Source organism: Silene latifolia, chromosome 7 (assembly GCF_048544455.1).
Source record: "Silene latifolia isolate original U9 population chromosome 7, ASM4854445v1, whole genome shotgun sequence".
In the NCBI taxonomy this organism is placed as follows: domain Eukaryota; kingdom Viridiplantae; phylum Streptophyta; class Magnoliopsida; order Caryophyllales; family Caryophyllaceae; genus Silene; species Silene latifolia.
The window spans coordinates 90,836,312-90,856,752 of NC_133532.1; the positions used below are offsets into that span (position 1 = coordinate 90,836,312).

Sequence of the window (20,441 nt, forward strand, 5' to 3'; positions counted from 1 at the left end):
TGAAGCTATAACTTCAGACCTAAAGCTTAACATCAAGCACCTTCAAGCCAAAGTTATAGCTAATGAAGCTATAACTTTAGAACTTAGAAAAGCCAAAGAACTTTTGGAAACTAAAATCACATCTGATGAAGCAGTGATCTTAGACCAAAAGAAAGAGATATATTCCCTTTCAAAGCAATTAAAGGAATCTAAGACCGACATGATCAATGTTAAGAAACAATATTCCGATGTTGTATTCCTTCTTAACAAATGATTCCAAGACTTTCGTGATAACTTTAAGAAAGACAAGATGTAGATCACACAAAATGTCAACAGGAAATTAAAACCCTAAAAGACCTACTACTACATGCTAGAAAGGTCCATGAGAAGTGGGAAGGTAGCACAAAAGTCCTAAACTTCCTAACCGAACAATATGACAATAATATGAAGATGGGGTTAGGACATCAGTGCTACAGCCGTAGAGATCACTCTAAATACAAATCATCACCTTCGGATTTTGATTTCAGAAAAAGGAAGTATGCTGATCTTCCTGAATACCTGATTTGCAATTACTGTGGTCATACGGGTCACATCCAAATCAATTGTGTCAAAAAGGCTCATGATTCACGAAAAAATGCCGACCATGCTGAAACTGTTGACACGATTGACGAGAATGATGAAACTCCCATTAATGAACCTAACGAAGAAAGGAACAATAAATTTCGTTGGTTCTATGATATGGCCTTCGACTACAGCAAGAAACCTAGCACCTCACAAAACCCTTGTCGATCTAAACCTAGTAAACCTATTGACAAGGGAAATAGTCATGTAAGACCTAGAGAAATTCCTAGACCAAGAGAAAACCCTAACCCTAGAACTCCTCCCAAGCCAAATAAACCAAAGGTTAGAAAAACGGTCATTAGACGAGTTTGGATTCGAAAGGATTTAGTATATAGAGTAACTAATCATAAGGGACCCAACTTAGCTTGGGTACCTAAAAACTGTATCTAATCCTTTCTGCAGGAAGTAGTGAAAGAAAACAATCAATGGTATCTTTATAGTGGATGTTCAAGACACATGACCGGAGATAAGAATTTATTTCTTTCACTCAAGCCGTTCAATGGAGGAAAAGTGACGTTCGGGGACAACAAAAAGGGAAAATTTATTGGCGTTGGCAAAATCAGAATTTCTAAGTCTCAGGCAATCAGTGATGTTTATCTCGTGGATGGTCTAAAACATAACTTGCTAAGTATATCTCAACTATGCGACAAAGGTAACAAAGTTGTTTTCCATACTGATAGTTGTCGCATTATAATTGAAGGAACTAGCAATATTATTCTTCAAGGCCACAGGAAAAGGAACGTATATATGGTAGATTTAAATGCTGTGCCTACTAACTCTTTTTCATGCATGAAAGTTACTCTTGATGATCCTTGTTTTCGGCATAAACGCCTTGGTCATATTAGCTCACTAACCTTGAACAAACTCAAGAAGTGGGACTTGGTTGAAGGGTTACCTAAGATCAAGTTCGACCAAGAAAATATGTGTGACACGTGTGCAAGGTGCAAACAAGTAAGATCATCGTTCAAACCGAAAATAGTAGTAAGCACGAATCAAGCCTTGGAATTAGTACACATGGATTTATGTGCACCAATGAAGGTAAGGAGTATAGGAGGATCCAGGTATGCTTCGTTCTTGTAGATGATTACTCGAGGTATGTATGACCTATCTTTCTTCATTCAAAAGACGAAACGTTTGATGAATTTGATTGTCTTATGAAACGTGTTCAAAACAAATATAAGACTAATCTGGTATCTATTCGTACGGATCATGGCACCGAGTTTGAAAATCAAGCTTTCATAGAATACTGTAGAGTTAATGGTGTAGGGCATAACTTTTCTGCACCAAGAACTCCGCAACAAAACGGTGTCGTTGAACGTATGAGTAGAACCTTGGAAGATATGGCACGTACAATGCTTTTGTGTAGTGGTTTACCTCGTAACTTTTGGGCAGAAGCCATTAGTACTTCTTGCTATATCCATAATCGCGCTATGATTCGACCTATTCTTAAGAAAACCCCCTACGAACTCCTTAGAGGTCGAAAACCTAATATCTCCCATCTTCGTTGCTTTGGGAGTAAGTGCTTTGTTCATAATAACGGTAAAAACCGTTTAAGTAAGTTCGACCCTAGGAGTGATAAGGCGATTTTCATAGGATACTCAGATCATAGCAAGGCTTACAAAGTCTTCAATAAGAGAACTCTTTGTATTGAAGAAAGTGTCCACGTTATTTTTGATGAAGATAACGTGTTTGATAAGCCTTTACAGGATGAGGAAGAAGACTTGGATGAACCCGAATTTCGTCTTTCAAGAGACGATCCCCCGGAATTGTAATTGGAGGATAATGAGATTGAAGGAACGAATGATGAACTTGATCGTTCCTCAAAAGATAAAAAGGAGAAAACCAAAGTTATAGTTGATGATACTATAACATTGACTCAAAATAAGGACTCCCAAACCAATGTTATAGATGATGTTACTATAACATTGAATCCAAATCAAGGTGTAGAGTCCGAGGTTATAATCGGCTCTAATACAACACCCGGATTGGATTCAGGGGGAACTTCCTCTAATTCCGAGCCAAATGAAGTTGGGTCAAGCTTAAATAACGATGATGAACCAAGTACTTCAACAAAATGGAAATACAAGAGCTCACACCCCATGGACAATATTCTAGGGAATATTAAGAAGGGTGTTCAAACAAGACGATCCTTGAATAACTTCTGCTCTTTCTACTCTTTTCTATCCATGATCGAACCAACAAATATCAATGAAGCTCTTGCTGAATCTGATTGGATTATAGCCATGCAAAAAGAGCTACAACAGTTCGAAAGAAACAAGGTTTGGCATTTAGTTCCTAGACCAAAGGATCGTTCTGTCATTGGAACAAAGTGGGTCTTTAGGAACAAACTAGATGATGCCGGAGTCATTATCAGAAACAAAGCAAGATTGGTGGTCCAAGGTTATAATCAACAAGAAGGAATAGATTATGATGAGACCTTCGCACCTGTTGCTCGTCTTGAGGCTATTAGACTTCTGATAGCATTCGCAGCACACAAGGGAATGAAACTCTTCCAGATGGACGTCAAGACAGCATTCTTAAATGGATATTTACAGGAAGAAGTCTTCGTTGAACAACCCCCCGGATTTAAGAATAGCAAATTTGAAGATCATGTCTTCAAGTTAGATAAAACCCAATACGGATTGAAGCAAGCACCTAGGGCATGGTACGACAGATTATCTAAGTTTCTACTTGACAGTGGATTCAGTAGAGGTTCCGTTGATAAAACCCTATTTCTAAAATCTGAGGGTTCTGACCTTTTGGTTGTTCAAATATACGTTGATGCCATCATTTTTGGATCGACCAACCGAAGCCTATGCAAGTATTTTTTTGAGTTGATGACCTCCGAGTTCGAGATGAGTATGATGGGAGAGTTGAAATTCTTCCTAGGTCTGCAAATACAACAAACCGATGAAGGCATTAAAATCCATCAACAAAAATACATCAAGGAATTGATTCGTAAGTTTGGAATGGAAAATTCTCATGCTATGCCTACTCCAATGGTCGAGAACAAGAAGTTGACATTAGATGAAGACGGTAAATCAGTTGATGAAACTACTTACCGTGGAATGATTGGGTCACTATTATATTTGACCGCAAGTATACCCGATATTATGTTTAGCGTATGCGTTGGTGCAAGATATCAATCATCTCCAAAAGAATCGCATATGACGGCCATAAAATGATTTTACGATATTTAATTGGAACGGCCAAGCTGTATTTATCGTATCCGATGGAGTGTAACTTCGATCTAGTCGGTTATTCCGATGTTGACTACGCAGGATGTTCTCTAGACAGAAAAAGCACGTCTGGTGTCGCCACATTTGTCGGACCGTGTATTATTACGTGGGGTTCGAAGAAGCAAAATTCGGTTGCCCTCTCAACTGCTGAAGCCGAATATATTGCTGCAGGACTGGTATGTACTCAAAGATTATGGCTTAAGCAACAATTACGTGATTATGGTATTGATGTAGAATGTATTCCTATTTTATGTGATAATACTAGTGCAATAATTATTTCTAAAAATCCCGCACAACATTCACGTACCAAACACATTGAAATAAGACACCATTTTATTCGAGACCATGTTGAGAAAGGGAATATAAAACTTGAATTTTGTAGTACTGAAAAACAATGGGCAGACATTTTGACAAAATCGTTAACTAGAGAACGATTTGAGACTTTACGGTTGGAAATTGGTTTAATCAGTGGTACCTAAGTTTCTATACATGTTCAATTTCTTTATGACTGACTAGTTAAGTTATGATTGTATGACTGTGTCCGTATATTGTGTTGCATGAATAATTTCGTTTATAGGAATATATTTATCATAAATTTCTATTTGATATTTAGAATTTAATTGTCTATACAAACTTAATTCCTTATAAAAAAAATAAGACACACCATATCTTTTATCTTTCCATATCACATACAAATATTCCTAAATTGCCTTCCATGTTACACGACTCATCTTTCCTATATACATTCAACTTTCCAACTTTTATATTTTACCATATTAATTCTATCACCTAATATCCTATACATACATTAACTCTTATCACTTACCATATTTGATCAATAATTATCCTAGACCTAGATTCCTATATCTACCCCCTTTGCCGTGTAAACACAACCACATCCCCACTTGCACAACTTTTTCTCTTTTCAAAACAATTACCATCATCACCATCACCTCCTTTACCCAACCATCACCATCACTTCATTTACACAACCATCACCATCATAATGAATCCTAACCATGCAAAAACCCGATCATCAACCCGCCATCAACAAAGCTGCCACTTTCACAGACCATCATCACCACTACAATCTCATGATCTTAACTCCACTAATTTTCCTTCACCTCAACCAAACCCAAGTACGCCCCTGTTTCGTGGTCGGGACGAGTCGATGTCCGAGGGAAAAAGACGCCGCCTTTTTACAGGGAAAAATAAGGTAGTTGTTGATGAAGGTGAAGATGTTGAGGAACCCGAGGTTATTGTTCAAAACGGTGTTGCTCGTACCTTGCTCCGGGATGTTTCGAAAGCCACAACAAAAGAAGGGTTAAATCGTGTTCGGCTATCTCATGACGAAAGCATCCTTGTTAATCATGTTTTAAGGTATTCTCTTCATGGAGGAAGGTATTATCCGAAATCTTGGTTGATTAATGTTCCCGCTCTTAAGTTCTTTGTTGATTTTTCTTGATTTTCAAGGGTGGAGTCACATTAGTCAATTTTTGGGTCCTATTTATCCGGTTGAAGTTGTTCAATTCTTTGCTAGTGTGTCGGTTAAGAAGGGAGTCTTGCATGCGGTGGTTAATGGGGTTGATGTGACGGTCTCTGTTTCGGATTTTTGCTCTGCTTTTTCGGTTCCCGATGACGGAATTGAAATTAATCCGAGTCTTGAATGGTCTAATGTGGTGAGTGAAAAGGAGATGTTAGTTAAAAGTTACTTTGAGGAGGTTGGGAAGGACGGAGGTAATATTGTGGTTCGTCCTCTCTCGGCGAAAATTAAGTTATTCTTGAACTTTCTTTGGAACACGATTGTGCCGAGGAGAGGAGGTCGTGATAAAGTTTCGAGTTATGAGGCTATTGTAATCTATTCATGGTTGGAGGGACAAAAAGTGAACTTGGCAAGTCTTGTGTTGCATCGTATCATCCAAACGAGTCTTACGGTTACCAAGGAAAAATTAAGTACAACAATCGACCTACCATATGGGATGTGGGTGTCTCGGTTGTTAGAGATAAAACAAGTGGTGGGACGGGATAGTTACGGTGTAAGTGCACGGGATTGCATGTGTGATCGGTTGATCAAGCTTATGGGTCTTGTCGTTGATGGACCCGAGTTACTTCTTTTCAAGGATGTTGAGAAAAACCCTGGTGATTCGGGTTTGGGGACTATGGAGGCAAAATTGGAAGGTTTTATGACTGGGTTAATGGAGAAGTTTGAGGAGCATTCAACCAACTTGGCTACGGCTTTGTCACATGTTGGACCATCACGGTCTTTGGAGTCGGCTTTGGATGCTTCTCGGGTTTATACTTGGATGGATGCGGTGGATAAGAGGTTAGAGGGTTTTGAATGGGAATTGAAGGCAATCCGTGGGGGAAGTGTTCCCACATGGTGACCGTCTTACTCTCCTCACGAGTCAAGGTGGTGCGTAGGTCATTCACGGAAAGGCTATGGCAAGTGATCAATCGCTTACATTGGAGGCCACAAAAGCTTTGTCCTTGAAGGTGCTCAACTTTGAACGGAGTATTCAAACTCTTTCTCAGCTTGTGCGGAGTTCCTTCGATCGTCTCGATGCCTAGGAGCATCGTTCTCGGCCCGACTACGTGAACCCTTACAGAACCCGCAACATTTTATCTACCTCTGTCTTACCATATTTAGCCCCTTCTATTTTTAAGCTTTCTTTTTTGTGGTGTGTTTTGCAAACTTATCATTCGGCCCAATTTTGGCATGCACTTGTGGATTATGGCCCAAGTGTTTCTTTAAACATGTGTTTCATTCGGCCCATCGGCTTTAAACATGTTTTTTTAAGTTTGTTTGATATTTAATCCTCTAGATGCTTATAGTTATGCATGCTCATATTATTTTCTATGACGTTTTATCTCTTGTCTCGTCTTATATTATTCTAGTCATTATTGATTTGTTCTTAACTTTTCGATGATGTCAAGAGGGGGAAATAACGTCTATAGTAAGCATCTACCTAAGCTTGCTCCTTGTCAAGACCGATTGTCTCTTAAAGTCCTTAAAGCTTCGGTTTTTGATAAATCGTCTTGATCTTGAGTTGATCTTTATTATTAAGATGACGGTATTATATTAAGGGGGACCTCTTTACTTAGTCACAAATTAGGAGGCTTGCCATCATCAAAAAGAGGGAATTTCTTGAACCATATAGCTTATATGTTTATGTTTTGATTATGTCAAGAGTATTTTATATTTTATATACTTGTTGCGCATAATCGTTTGTCTAAGTATTTTAGAATCAATTTATCTAATACAAGCAACAAAGGAGATTGTGATGAAAGTATAAATTGTTCAAGCCTCTATTCAAGATTAAACGATATGAAGATTCATTCAAGATTTGTGTGAAGACGAAGTCCATCTAAAGATTAATCAAGCTTGGATGATGACGTAGCCTATACTCGAAAATCTTCCTGAAGATTAGAATAGTATAGGTGATTATCTCGTAATGATAATCAAGAATGAGTTTCTTGAATTAGTAAAGTTATAGCTTTGCAGCTATAACATTACTAGTAAAAGAGCTCAATGTTATAGCTCTCGTACTATAACATTGAGATGCTGAGTTTATTATACACGACTTATAATGTTTCAAAATTGTTTTTGAAAATTGTTTAAAGTTTATTTTAAATGTTTTCATAAAAGTATTTATATAATTAAGCCCGATTTAGTGGGGAGTTTGGTTTTATGTTGAACGTTGACTAGTGGTCTTGTTGGGTCAACTTATGAGTTGTACCATGCTGCTAATTAGGGTTTCAACAAAGCCTCTCTTAAAACCTAAATTCTAACCCATATATTGAGCTAGGGTTTGGACGAGTCACGAGGCTTGTGAGCCGTGACATCTCGTGTTACCTAAGGTCTATTTGGTAAAGATTTTATTCCATAATAATATCTTTACATATCTTATATATCTTACTTAATATATTTGTTTATTATAAAAGATATTCTTGTTTTAGGAAATCTTATCATATCTTAGAATTTATAGTAAAGATAATATTTGAATAGATTATATTCTATCTTTTGGAATGTTCTTTATTATCTTTTAAGGCTTTTAGGAAAGAAATAATAGAAGATATGATTTGTTAACATATCTCTTTTATTCGGCCATTAGGGTTTTTGTATACCGAGTTGCCCTACTCTTTCCTTCCTATAAATACTTTACTCTTTACAACATCTAAAATAGAGACCTTAAGCATAAAAATTAATTTTAATTTTACAAAGCAAACCGTGTGTTTTCAAGCAGAAAAACCTATTTGTTATTTTTGAAAGGTCGTGTGTTTTAAACTCATATGCTCGTTCTTATTGTTATCATTATAAGATAATAGTGCGTAGTTGATTTCTTTCTCGTTCATTAACGTGAACTATTAGAAGAATCATTAGTGCTTTCTTATTAGAGTAAGTTAGTCACTCGAGTATTTAACGGTACTCATTGAGTTACAGCTAGAGTTAGTTGTACGAGTTGGGTTAGTAAATTTGTAATCCGTAGAAAGGTACTAAATTTATTAATCGAGAATAGTGGACGTAGGTTTCCACTTCTGAAACTGAACCACTTCAAAAACCGTGTGTCTCCACGTTCTTTCGTTCGTTTGTTTATTTCGTTTTACATTCACTAGTTGATTAGTTAAAGTTTAATCAATAAACTTTAAATAATCAATTACATACACATAATTGAAAAAGCTTTCAAAAGTTTTAAATCGTCAATTCACCCCCCCTCTTGAGTATTTTGGATCAATAGACTCTTCAAGATTTATGGGATATATTTTACCAAAAGATAAAAAATTAATTTATGGAATAAATATTCAGAATATTCTACGACATTCCGACTCGGCATTTTAAACGGTTTCTTATAAAATGAAGCGGTCTTTGACCCGGACTCTAAATGAACTCTAATTACTGTCAAAACGCCCATATCGGCGCGTAGATGATGACCCAGGGGTAGACACAAGTATTTGAGCTATCACTTGACGATAAACTTATGGACTGTCATAAATCGTTCCGCGTACCAAACATGCGGCGCAATCATCACTGGGTGGTTGGTGGGAGGTGTAGAAATGTGGTATCTACAGAGCCCCCATTTTGACTGAGGCTTGGACAAGGCGAAAGTCAAAGTATAGCCATCAGGTCAATCGAAGATTAAAACCTGATGACTATGGCGACGCAAGGCGGCTCAAGGGGTCTCAGCCAAGGACCTGTCGTCGGGAACATTTTAGAGTCTGCTGACTATAAGGGAGGGTCATTTAAAGTCCATTAGACTACGTAGGGAAGCTCGCCAGCCATAAGAAGAAATCGTACCTGATACTTCTTTCTCGAGATGTTTTAATGAGGAAAATAATATTGAGGACAGCAGGACGTCGATAGAAGCTGCTGGGGGAATTTACTGATGATTCTGTCCGGATTGAATCATTTCTGGTAATCGGTATGTGTCGGCTTCCCAGCGAACTCTCGTCTGGGAATATGTTGATGATTCTGTCTGGATTGAATCATTTCTGGGAATTGGCTTGTGTCGGCTTCCAAGCAAACTCCATCTCTCGAGAAGTGCAATCGGCTGTCATGAACTCTCGTTGGATAAAAAGGTATTGAAATATTGATAAAGGTGCGTCTTAAACGCCGCTGAAAATCCACTTGTTATTGCAAGCGAAATCCTGATAAATGATCCTTGCTGGGAGATTAAATACTGTGACAGTTTTGCAGTCTGTCTTGGCAAAATAGACGGGCCCGGACAAAATAAATGCTCACAATAACCAAATATGTAATTTACCCGCTATACCCCTTAGCTCTCAAGGGTATAAGATTAAATTTAGAGACTTGCTTGGACTGACCAAGGCTGAGGTGGACCGTCTTGTGACCTCGAAAGGAGTCCGTATGTTTGACTTTATTGACCGATTTATAAATAGGGAAGACCCTTCTATTTCTTATGTTGCGAGGCGCAGAGCCTTCTGGTTTTGTCTACTTCATTGCTATGTCCTTCGAGGGCATGTTGACAAGGAGATGAGAGTTGATCCTCGTTTCTTGAGCCTAGTTGAACAGATGGAGCTACGCAAGAGCCCAACATGCCTAGTTCTAGGAGAGACCATTCTTGGTTTAGATAACAGGAAGGTCAACCACGAGCTTCCTTATTTGTGAAGTCCCATCATTCTGCAGGTAAAAAACCCTCATTTTTTTTTTGTCAACCATTTTTTGTTTTCTTCTTTTTTTTGGTTTTTTTTTTCGGTTGAAATATGGTCATTAATTCCCGTCTTTCTTTTAGGTTTGGCTGATGGAAAGACTGTTGTCGATCGAGCCTCCAGTTAATGTGCCCGGATACCATGCTCGTCAATTGCAATGAGAACTAGGCTCTACATGGTGGACTTCACTCGGGTTTGCAACTAATGGGAAAATAAATTGCAGAGTGAAGGAGGACCCCTAATCCGATGGATTGTGCCGTGGTGGCATCTCAGGTCAGTCACTGAAGTCTTATCTTTGGATTTGACACGTTCATGTCCCTGGCTTGGAATTCATGATTTGTATTTATCCTGAGAGGTTGATGAGACAAGTGGGCCTTAAGCAGAAGATTTCGAAGCTTCACACCGTCCATCAGACTGCATTGGCACATACTACTGAGATTTGTCGGGAATGGGAAATTAGATGGGCTAAGAGGAACATGTGGTTCATACCGTTTCCTACTGGTTCTTTATGGGTATCTGACTCATACTTGCAATGGAGGAAGGCTGGCACTCCTGAAGAGCATGAGAAATTGGGGAACCATGAACCTGTTGACTACAATATTCGTGAGGTAGCAAGGGAGTACCAAAAGTACTAGACTGAGGAGGAAGAAGAGACCGGATTCCGAGTCGTTCATCCGCCGAAGAAACCGAAAACCGCTTCTGCCGTAGAGATGGTGGTGGATCGAAATGACATGTCTAGACCGCTAGAGAGAGCTTTGGTGATTAGGTCGGAGATAGCACAAGAGCGCTCGGCTCGTGGTCGAGACAAGAAGTATGACAAAGGTGGCAAAGGCAAAGGGAAAATGGAAGAATAGCCTTAGTCGTATTATTATTTATTATTATTATTTAAGTTGTAATAAACAGCGGGATTGTTAGAATCTTAGCCTAGCATTTTTTTCAGCATTTTATAGTATTTGGCATATTATTATTTATGGAATAAATGAATAAAAAGATTAATTAGTTAAGAGACTATTTTTATTTCCTTTTATTATTCTTGTCGAATTTCAAATGCAAATGCAAATGTCGTTCTATTTACATTTTAAGTTAATGGGTTGTATCCCGTGAAGGATTGCCTACGTATTCATTAAAAATGAAATCAAACCCTGTGCGTACTTCGAATAAATGTAAAAGAATAATTGTTCGAAGCAAGAGCTTGTAGTGAACTTTTAGAAAATAAGCATGAGCTTTACTTACTCCTAAGATACAATTCAATTTATTTGATGATATGAGGATGTCAAAATGTCAAAATGCAAGAGCAAGGTGACATAAGCTTTCTGTCAGCGGGCCAGGGGCCATTTTATTTCGTGTCGCATGAGCAGCACGTGGGTGCTACGCGAGGCGCGTTTCCTATATTATACTAAGGGTAGTATCTCTTTAGTTGGTCGAGGTTAGTTGGGTTAGCAAATTCATTCCCATCTAGGTCTGTAATCTTAACCGCACCCCCCGAGAGTATGGACTTGACTAAGAAAGTTCCGGCCCAGTTGGGTTTAAACTTTACACGTGGATCGACAGGTAGGAGAGCTATGACTGATTTGAGCACTGAATCTCCATCTTTGATTTTCCTGGGCTTAACCCATTTATTGAAGGCTCGTTTAATACGTGCCTGATATGTTTGCACATTATGTAATGCGCGTAACCTTCGTTCATCCAAGAGGATAAGTTCTTCATAACGATCCATATTCCATTCAGCTTCTGGGATTTGACTTTCGAGTAAAATGCGTAAAGACGGGATTTCTAGTTCAACAGGTTGCACAGCTTCCATGCCATAGGCTAGAAAGAAAGAAGTAGCCCCAGTGGGTGTCCTAACTGATGTGTGATAACCCCATAGCGCGAAAGGTATTTTGCTAGGACAATCTCGATAACTGTCGATCATTTTATTGAGGATCATGACGATGTTCTTGTTAGCTGCTTCCGCCGCGCCATCGGTTTGAGGTCTATAAGGCGAGGAATGATGATGCTTGATTTTTATTTGACTAGCAACTGTGCAGCTTCGGCTTGGAAATTGAGGTGACTCATATTTGAGCACATTTAGTCCCCGAATTAGCCTCGTTCCTATGCTTTATAGTGCATAATTGGGTCATTTACTATCTTTAGTTTCCCATTTTGTATATTCTTTGAAGTTTTGTTTCCTTGGTAGGAGAGGAGTGCAAACCTTGCTTTTTCATGGCAAAATGGAGCTAAATTGATCGCATTCAATGACCAAGCATCAAAAGGAAGACGATAATAGAAGGCCTATGTAGATAATAAAGTAGATTGGGCAATAATGAAAGGATCCTTGCATCCTCAACAAGATCCCCGCGGATTGTTGAGGAAAGAAGAAAAGAGAAGTGCCTGTCTCACAATCCGAGCGGATTGCAGCCAATCCGAGCTTCTCCCTGCCCACAAATCCGAGCGTCCCGATGCCAAGACGCTCGTCTTGAAGCCGAGCAATCCGAGCGTCTCTCCCATGATCCGCTCGGATCCCTTTACAGACTCCACCGTGTCAGCTTCCTAGACGCTCGGGACGAGCATATCTTCATGGGACTAGCAAAACGGAGATGCGCATCTCCTTGGAGAGGAGCACTTCCTCAACTTTTTTTAAGGGTCTTAATAGTCATTTAAGCCCTTAGTAACCCTAATCTTTGTACCTAATTTTTAGTATAAATACCCCTTTGTACTACCTTGATTAACATGTCATCTCAATACATTCTTAATTCTATCTTAATCTTGTCTTAATCTTGTAATCAACTTTTAATCTAGTATTAATACAAATCTCGTTTCTTAATCTTTCCTTAATTTCTCTATTGTTCATCATTTATTTTGGGTAATTAGAAGATTATTTAGCTTTATTTGGAGGATTTACAACCTTCTATCAATCATCAAGTACTTCTATTATTCTTTGCTTTATTATTTGGAATCATCTTCATAGGTATAATTCTCTCTTAATCCTTTTTAGTATTGTTAATCATTTTCATTTGTTCATCATGTTTTGCCTTGCTAGTATGATTGACAACCTTGTTAGCATGTTAAACTTGATAATGAGTGAGTAGTTTCCTTAAGTAGGGTTAATGGGGAATTAGGGGAAACCAACACGGGGATTGATTTATGTTTTTTTTTTTTTTTTTTTTTTGCTAAAATGTAAGAATTCTCATTAATGATCAAATATCCGCAATACAAACTACTTAATGATCACAATTTTAGTGCTAATATTACAACAAGTGCACTCTAGACAACCAAAGTTTATCATTAACATTGATAAACTGAGGACTCAAAACTCTAATTCTAGTATGGATAACACGCCAAATATGCTCAGTTATTAATTCAGGCCGTGAAACCTTAAAAAACAGCCTCGCCTCATTACGCTGATTCCAAATTAGGTACCAAGCTGCTAAAAGAACAGCAGTGGTCACCTGTTTCCTCAACCTGCTCCATCTCTTCTTCATGATACACTGCAACTGATTAGTAGCATCTAGCCGAGCACCCAGCTTCACAGCTAGAGAAGTATAGATCTTTTGGCTGAATCTGCACTCTTGAAACAAATGGGCATGACTCTCAGTAGCAAGGGCACAGATACAGCAACTGTCATCACTAGAAATCTGCAACTTAAATAACTTCTTCTTCAACATTAAAGCCTGACTTGCAATAAGCCAGGCAATGAAGCAATGCTTAGGAGGAGACACAGCATTCCAAACAGATCTATGCCAGTCAACAACTGGTCTTTTATCTCTCAACCAAGAATAGCACAACTTCACAGAGTAGTCACCTACACCTATACTCCAAATACCATCAGAAAACCCATCCTTAATAGTATCTCGAACATGACAAACTTTCCTCCAATGCCAACTGGTATCAGAGGATGGATTATAGGATTGCCAGGACTGCCCCTTTAAATAAACGTGATGTACCCACTGGACCCATAGCTTATCAGGCTTCACTGCGAGCCACCAGACCAGTTTGCCAATGGTAGCAACATTTCAGATTGAACTTACTCTAAGACCAAGACCCCCTTCCTTCTGAGGGACACAAACCTTATGCCAGGCAAGTAAAGGAGCTTTATTATGCTCAGTACTCCCTTCGCATAAGAAATTCCTGCAAATGGCATCAACTCTATTTATGACTCCCTTAGGCAACACAAATAAAGAAGCCCAGTAGTTAGACATGGTAGAGAGCACTGATTTAACAAGGACAAGCCTCCCTGCAAAAGAAAGTTTCTTAGCTCCTAAACACCTGATCCTCTCAACTATTTTATCAATGAGGACACCACAATCACACTTTTTTAGCCTGCCTGTTGTTATAGGAACACCAAGATATTTAAAAGGCAGGGAGCCTTCTTTAATACCAGAAACAGACATGATTTCCTTTTTAAGACCAGCTGGCACACCATTGAAATAAGCACAGGACTTCTGAGGGTTCATCATAAGCCCTGAAGCTCTGGAAAAGGATTCATAAGCCCTCAACAAGACCATAATAGACCGTGCATCCCCTTTACAGAATAAAAGTAAATCATCTGCAAACATCAGATGAGTAAGCCTCATAGGTTTGCAAAGGGGATGAAAATGAAATGGTAATTTCTCAGTAGCACAGTCAATGATTCTTGTGAAATATTCCATACACATAGTGAAGAGTAGTGGGGACATAGGGTCACCTTGCCTCAGACCTCTCTTGCCAGGAAAGAAACCAAAGTTATCCCCATTAAGACTGAGAGTAAATGTAGCACTACTCACACACTCCATGATAAGCCTTCTGATAGAAACTGAGAAATTAAAAGCATTAAGGAGTTCAGCTAAAAAATCCCAACTAACTGAGTCGTAGGCTTTCATCAAGTCCATTTTGAACATACATCTAGCAGAACAAGACTGTCTATTGTAGAGTCTCACCAGATCTTGACACACCATAATATTTTCTAGGATACTTCTCCCTTTAATGAACCCTCCCTGATTCTTGCTAATCAACTCAGGTTATACAAGAGCAAGTCTGTTGCACAAAATTTTGGAGATACACTTGTAGAGAACATTGGAACAGGCAATGGGTCTGAATTGCTGAACATAAGTAGGCATCTTGCATTTAGGTATCAGAGTAACAGTAGTAGCATTCAACTGCTTGAGAAGTTTACCAGAATTAAAAACATCTTGAATCTGCAAAGACAAATTTCATCACCAATAATCCAAGAATCCTTAAAGAAGGCACTTGAATAACCATCAGGTCCAGGTGCTTTATGGTCAGGGATTGAAAAAATGGCTGTTTTAATCTCCTGATCAGTCACAGGAAGAACAAGAATATCCTGAAGACCAGCATCACACACCTTTCCCCTCTTAATAATCTGAAAATTAACTTTATCAGTGTGAACAGCAGTCCCCAAGAGCTCCTTATAATACTTTAAAAATGCATCTTTAACAGCCTGAGGTGCAGAATGCTCCTGACCCTTAGAATCTTTCACACAAAGGACCTGATTCCTGAGAACACGACTCCTTATGACTCCATGAAAATACTTTGAGTTAAAATCTCTATCTTTACTCCATGCTAATTTGGCTTTCTGACTGAGTAAAGAAGTACAGTCAGCTTGTAATTTCTTGTACTCCTCAGCAGCATGGGTTTCCATATTCAACATTTGCTGATTACTAGGATCATCAATGAGATTGGTCTGAATATCCTCAAGATTCCTTAAAGCTAAAGCAGCAGCATTTTCAATATCAGCAAAATGATCTTTGTTAAACTGTCTGAGATGAACCTTCAAACTTTTTAATTTCCTAACCACTTGAAACATCTTAGTACCCTGACAAGGCACAGTCCACCAGACAGTTAACTTTGGAATAAAACTCTTATCCTTACCCTACATATTGTAATATTTAAAAGGCTTCTTGAAATTATCAGCCTGATCAAAGCTCTTAATAATGCAAGGAGTGTGATCAAAAGTTCCTTCAGGAAGGAAATGGGCATACAGGGAAGGCATCTTCTGACTCCACTCACTGTTGATAAGTACGCTGTCAAGTCTACTGAAAACTCTAGTGCTTGCATCCTGTTTGTTATTCCAGGTATAATAGGCCCCTTGAGCAGGACTATCAACAAGACCACAAGCATCCAAACAGCTCTGGAACTCATCAATCTCTGCATCAGTGCTAGTACCACCAAGTCTCTCAGAGTGAGATAACACACAATTAAAATCACCAGCTACCATCCAAGGTCCATTAATATTAGATGCAAAATTGATAAGTTGATTCCATAAACTTCTTATATCCACAAGATCATTGAAAGCATAAACCATAGAAACATAAAATTGTGTGGAAGATGCAACTTCAGTAACTTTCATGTTGATGCATTGAGCAGAAAAATCATAGAAATCAAGGATAAAAATAGCTGGATTCCAGAGTATCCAAACTCTACCTCCTTTGTGCCAGCTATTATTAGTAGCAATACTCCAACCATCAACTATTAAACCATTTATAATATTTAGAGACAAGGCCTTAACCTTTGTCTCAAGGAGCCCAAACAAACCTACCTTATTCATATGCATGAACCACTTAACATGCTTTTATTTGGTAGGACTATTTAGGCCCCTAACATTCCCAAACCCAAGGTTATGCATTTCTCATCACAAGGTGAGGAACACTACCACTTATCCCAATGCCTACCTTAGGTGTAGGAGTATTCAGGGTTTCCAGAAAGGTATGTTGCCCAAATCTGTGAACAGTATACCCTCCTTCACTGATATCTTGTATACTGAGTCTCCCTATTGCAGTAGCCTTAGCAGGAGCAGGAGCAGGCCCCATAGAATAGGTCCCAGAGGAATGCCAAACCACAGGGGTTTGAAGTTGTGTTTCAACAGGAGTAGCTGCTGCTACAACCACAACAGAGGGAGAATGGACTGGAGTCTTAACAGGTTTATCTTTCTGAACATTCTCAGTAGACTTGGTCTTAGGTTTCCAAACTTTTCCAGCAGGTTTCTTAGTATTAGGCACCACTGCTTGTGTTTTCTTAGTTCTCCTACACTCAGCAGTAGCATGCCCAATACCTTTACATCCACCACACACCACAGGCTTCTATTCAAACTCAACTTCAATAATAACAAGATCACCATGTTCATCTAAAAACTTAACTTTGTCAGGGAGAGGGTCACCAATCATTAACTCAATCATAACCCTGGCATACCCAATCCTGGTTTTATCCTTTGTAGCCAAATCACATTTGATAAACTTCCCAATAAGACCGGAGATACGAGGAAGACCTTTACCCCAGAATTTCAGAGGGAGTTTATGTAACTTGACCCACACAGGTACAGATTTAACTTCATGTTTAACAATTTCAACATCAGGGGTCCAAGGCTTAACTATGAGGGGCTTATTGTCAAAAAGAAAGTGTCCTTGCCTTAAGACAGCATCTTTAGCAGCCTTGGAAAGAAAGCGTACCATGAAAACCCCATTAGGCAAGAAGGAGAGTTTATCTACCTTATGATTAATCCATAGCCTCCTGATGTAGCCTTCAACAATATCCCAGAGAGGGTAAGCTCCTAGGATAAAGCAATAGATAGAGTTCTTCCAGTAATCAAGCTCCTCCTTCACCTCCTCAGCAGAAAATTGAAGTAAACCAGAGGGCTCCTCTTCAATAACTGGCAAAGACGTGACGTTGTTGCTATCCTCTGCCTCCTCTGTTTCATCTTCTACCAAGACCTCAAGATTCAACGCAGGAATTCCGACAACTTCATGAACGGGTTTCTCTTTAAGAACATCCGCACTTGTAGGTCCTTGGATTGTTTTGGTTAGAGCTGGAAATTCTTCATTACTAGCATGAGAAAGAAGATCAAATTTATTTGTACAGACAGTTTCTAAATTTTTATGATTTTTTGATGAATTTTTTGGTGAATTTTTCGATGCGGATTTTGCAGTCGTCATTGCTGAAATCTAGGGTTCTTTTTTTTGGATTTTCGCAGCTTTTTTCTCTCTCTATCTCTAACCTCTCATCTTTTCTCCTACTCCTACATGGATTGATTTATGCTTAATCTAATATGTTTTCATAATTAATTTTCTTGCTTGTTGTGATTCCAACTTATGCACATGTTATGTTTGATGAAATACGAGCCTATGAATCCTTGCATTTTTTACCCATCACTTACCTTTTCAATGAGACTTGTAAGATATAAACCAACTCGAGTCTCATTAGACCATGCTTATAGTTGGATAGGAAGGATTAAGTCGACTTGTAGGTGTTGTACAATCTAATCGATTCGGCTCCGGGACCCAAACCTTCTTAGGGATTGTAAGATATACACTAACTCGATCCCATCACAATAATAAGTGCTTGCATCTAGTAGAGAACATGTTTGTATGATCAAATCCCATGAATTGTTTACATCTCATTTTAATCAATTGTTTACATCTCATTTTAATCATCTTGCTTATTTTCATTACTTTATTTACATTGTTGATTAGTTTAGTTGATCTCCTATCTCAACCCAAATTGTGACACCCTTAAACACAACCAATTGCAATTGAAAATTCTACATCAATACCCCTCCCTTGGGATCCGACCTTTACTTATCTCTTTATTAAGAGTAGAGTAGTTTGTGAAGTTATAAATATTGTTTTGGTCAAGGTAACTTTTGACGACGAGTAACAAAACCGACGAACCAAAAATGGCGCCGTTGCCGGGGACGGTTGATCGGAGCCATTTGGTGTTCACAATTAAACATATGTGGTCGTTGGTCAATGGTCGATACAAAACACAATTTATACTTCACAAACAACTCTACAATTAGTAAAGAGGCAAGTAAAGGTCGGATCCCAAGGGACGGGTATTGAAATGAGAATTCTATTGTAACTAGTAATGTCTAGGGGTGTCACAAATTGGGTTGATGTAGAAGGTTACTAAACTAAAATAACAATGAAAATAAACTAGCAAGATGAATGAAATAAGGGGTGTAAACAATTGATTAAAGGCACTAGGGTGTCATGGGTTCATAGGGGAATCATGGGATATGATCATACAAACATGTTCTCAAATTATAAGCAAGCAATTATTGTTGTGATGGATTGAGTTGGGTTATATCTTACAATCCTAGGAAAGTTTGGGTCCCGGAGCCGAATCGATTAGATTGTACAACACCTACAAGTCGACTTAATCTTTCCTACTCAACACATGCATGGTCTAACAAGACTCGAGTTGGGTTATGTCTTACAAGTCTCATTGAAAAGATAGAAGATGATAGTAAATGCAAGGATTCATAGGCTTAGCATTTCATCAAATATAACATGTGCATGCATTAAGATCAAAACAAGCAAGCAAATAAGGTTATGAAAGCATATTGATTTAAGCATGAATCATTCCCCATGTTGGTTTCCCCTAATCACCCATTAAACCCTAGCTAAGAGACTACTCACTCATTATCATATTGATCATGCTAGAAAGGTTGTCAATCATACTAACATAATGAAACATGATGAATAAATGAAAGTAATTAGCAATAATTAAAAAGGGATTAAGAGATTATACCTACTAATGATTCCAAAATAATAATGCAAAGAATAATAGAAGAACTTGATGATTGATGGAAGGTTGTCAATCTCCCAATAAACCCAATAATCTTCTAATTACCCAAAATAGATGAAGAACAAGAGAGAGATTAAAGAACTAAAACATGGATTAAAACTTGATTAATACTTGATTACAATATTGAAGAGAGTTTTTTGATTGATATTAACTACACTAATTATTGATAAGAAGAACATGCTCCTCTAATTAGACTAATGGGGTATTTATAGTGAAAATTAGGGAGGATGCATTAGGGTTAACTAAGGGCTAAACTAGTAATTACACTTTTAAGTTGAGCAAGGAGACTCCGGTATTCTCCGAGAGAAGGGCTTCTCTAATCGTAGTTTTGAAGAACGAAAACGTGCTGTGCTGCAATCCGTGCGGATGGGAGTCGGGACGTGCGGATGGGAGCTGGAGAATCCGAGCGGATCCTTGGGCAAGACGCTCGGATTGGAGAGGGGGAATCCGAGCGGATTCCTTTGAGGGACGCTCGACCGGGCATGGGCGGACGGACGGATTGTGTTCAATCCGTTCGGATTGTCTGCGCCTCTTTTCTTCTTCTTTTCTTCCCTTTTCTTCATGAATTCCTTGGGGATTTCCTTGGGGACTCAAGGATCCTTTTCTCAACATTGCTCTTCTACTATGATATGTACAAAGGCCTTCTAGTCTTGTCTCTCCTTGATGCTTGGTCATTGAATATGATCAATTTAGCCTTGTTTTGCCATGGAAATGCAAGATTCTTACTCCTTTCCTACCAAGGGATCAAAATCTCAAAGAATATGCAAAACGAAGAACTAAAGATAAGAAATGACCCAAATAGGCACTAAAAAGCATGGAAACAATGGTAATTCGGGGGCTAAATATGCGCCAATTATGGTCGCATCAACGGTGTTAACT

General features: G+C 38.6%; 1 protein-coding gene across 1 annotated transcript; it reads right to left on the reverse strand.

Annotated features, from left to right (window-relative positions):
- Nucleotides 1-13,231: 13,231 nt before the first annotated feature.
- Nucleotides 13,232-17,908, reverse strand: LOC141590348 (uncharacterized). The gene is made up of 7 exons (XM_074410945.1): nt 17,095-17,908; nt 16,652-17,031; nt 15,895-16,518; nt 15,286-15,795; nt 15,022-15,157; nt 14,012-14,775; nt 13,232-13,906 (listed from the first exon to the last, which is right to left on the reverse strand). The coding sequence occupies exons 1-7, from the start codon at nt 17,906-17,908 to the stop codon at nt 13,232-13,234; spliced, it is 3,903 nt and encodes a 1,300-aa protein (XP_074267046.1).
- Between the last annotated feature and the right edge of the window lie 2,533 nt (nt 17,909-20,441).

Coding starts and splice junctions, on each gene's coding strand:
- LOC141590348 (XM_074410945.1), bottom strand. CDS start 17,908: ATGACGACTGCAAAATCCGCATCGAAAAATTCACCAAAAAATTCATCA. Junction 15,796..15,894: donor TTATTAAGAGCTTTGATCAG/GCTGATAATTTC, acceptor GTGCCTTGTCAG/GGTACTAAGATGTTTCAAGT. Junction 15,158..15,285: donor AGGATATTCTTGTTCTTCCT/GTGACTGATCAG, acceptor TTGTCTTTGCAG/ATTCAAGATGTTTTTAATTC.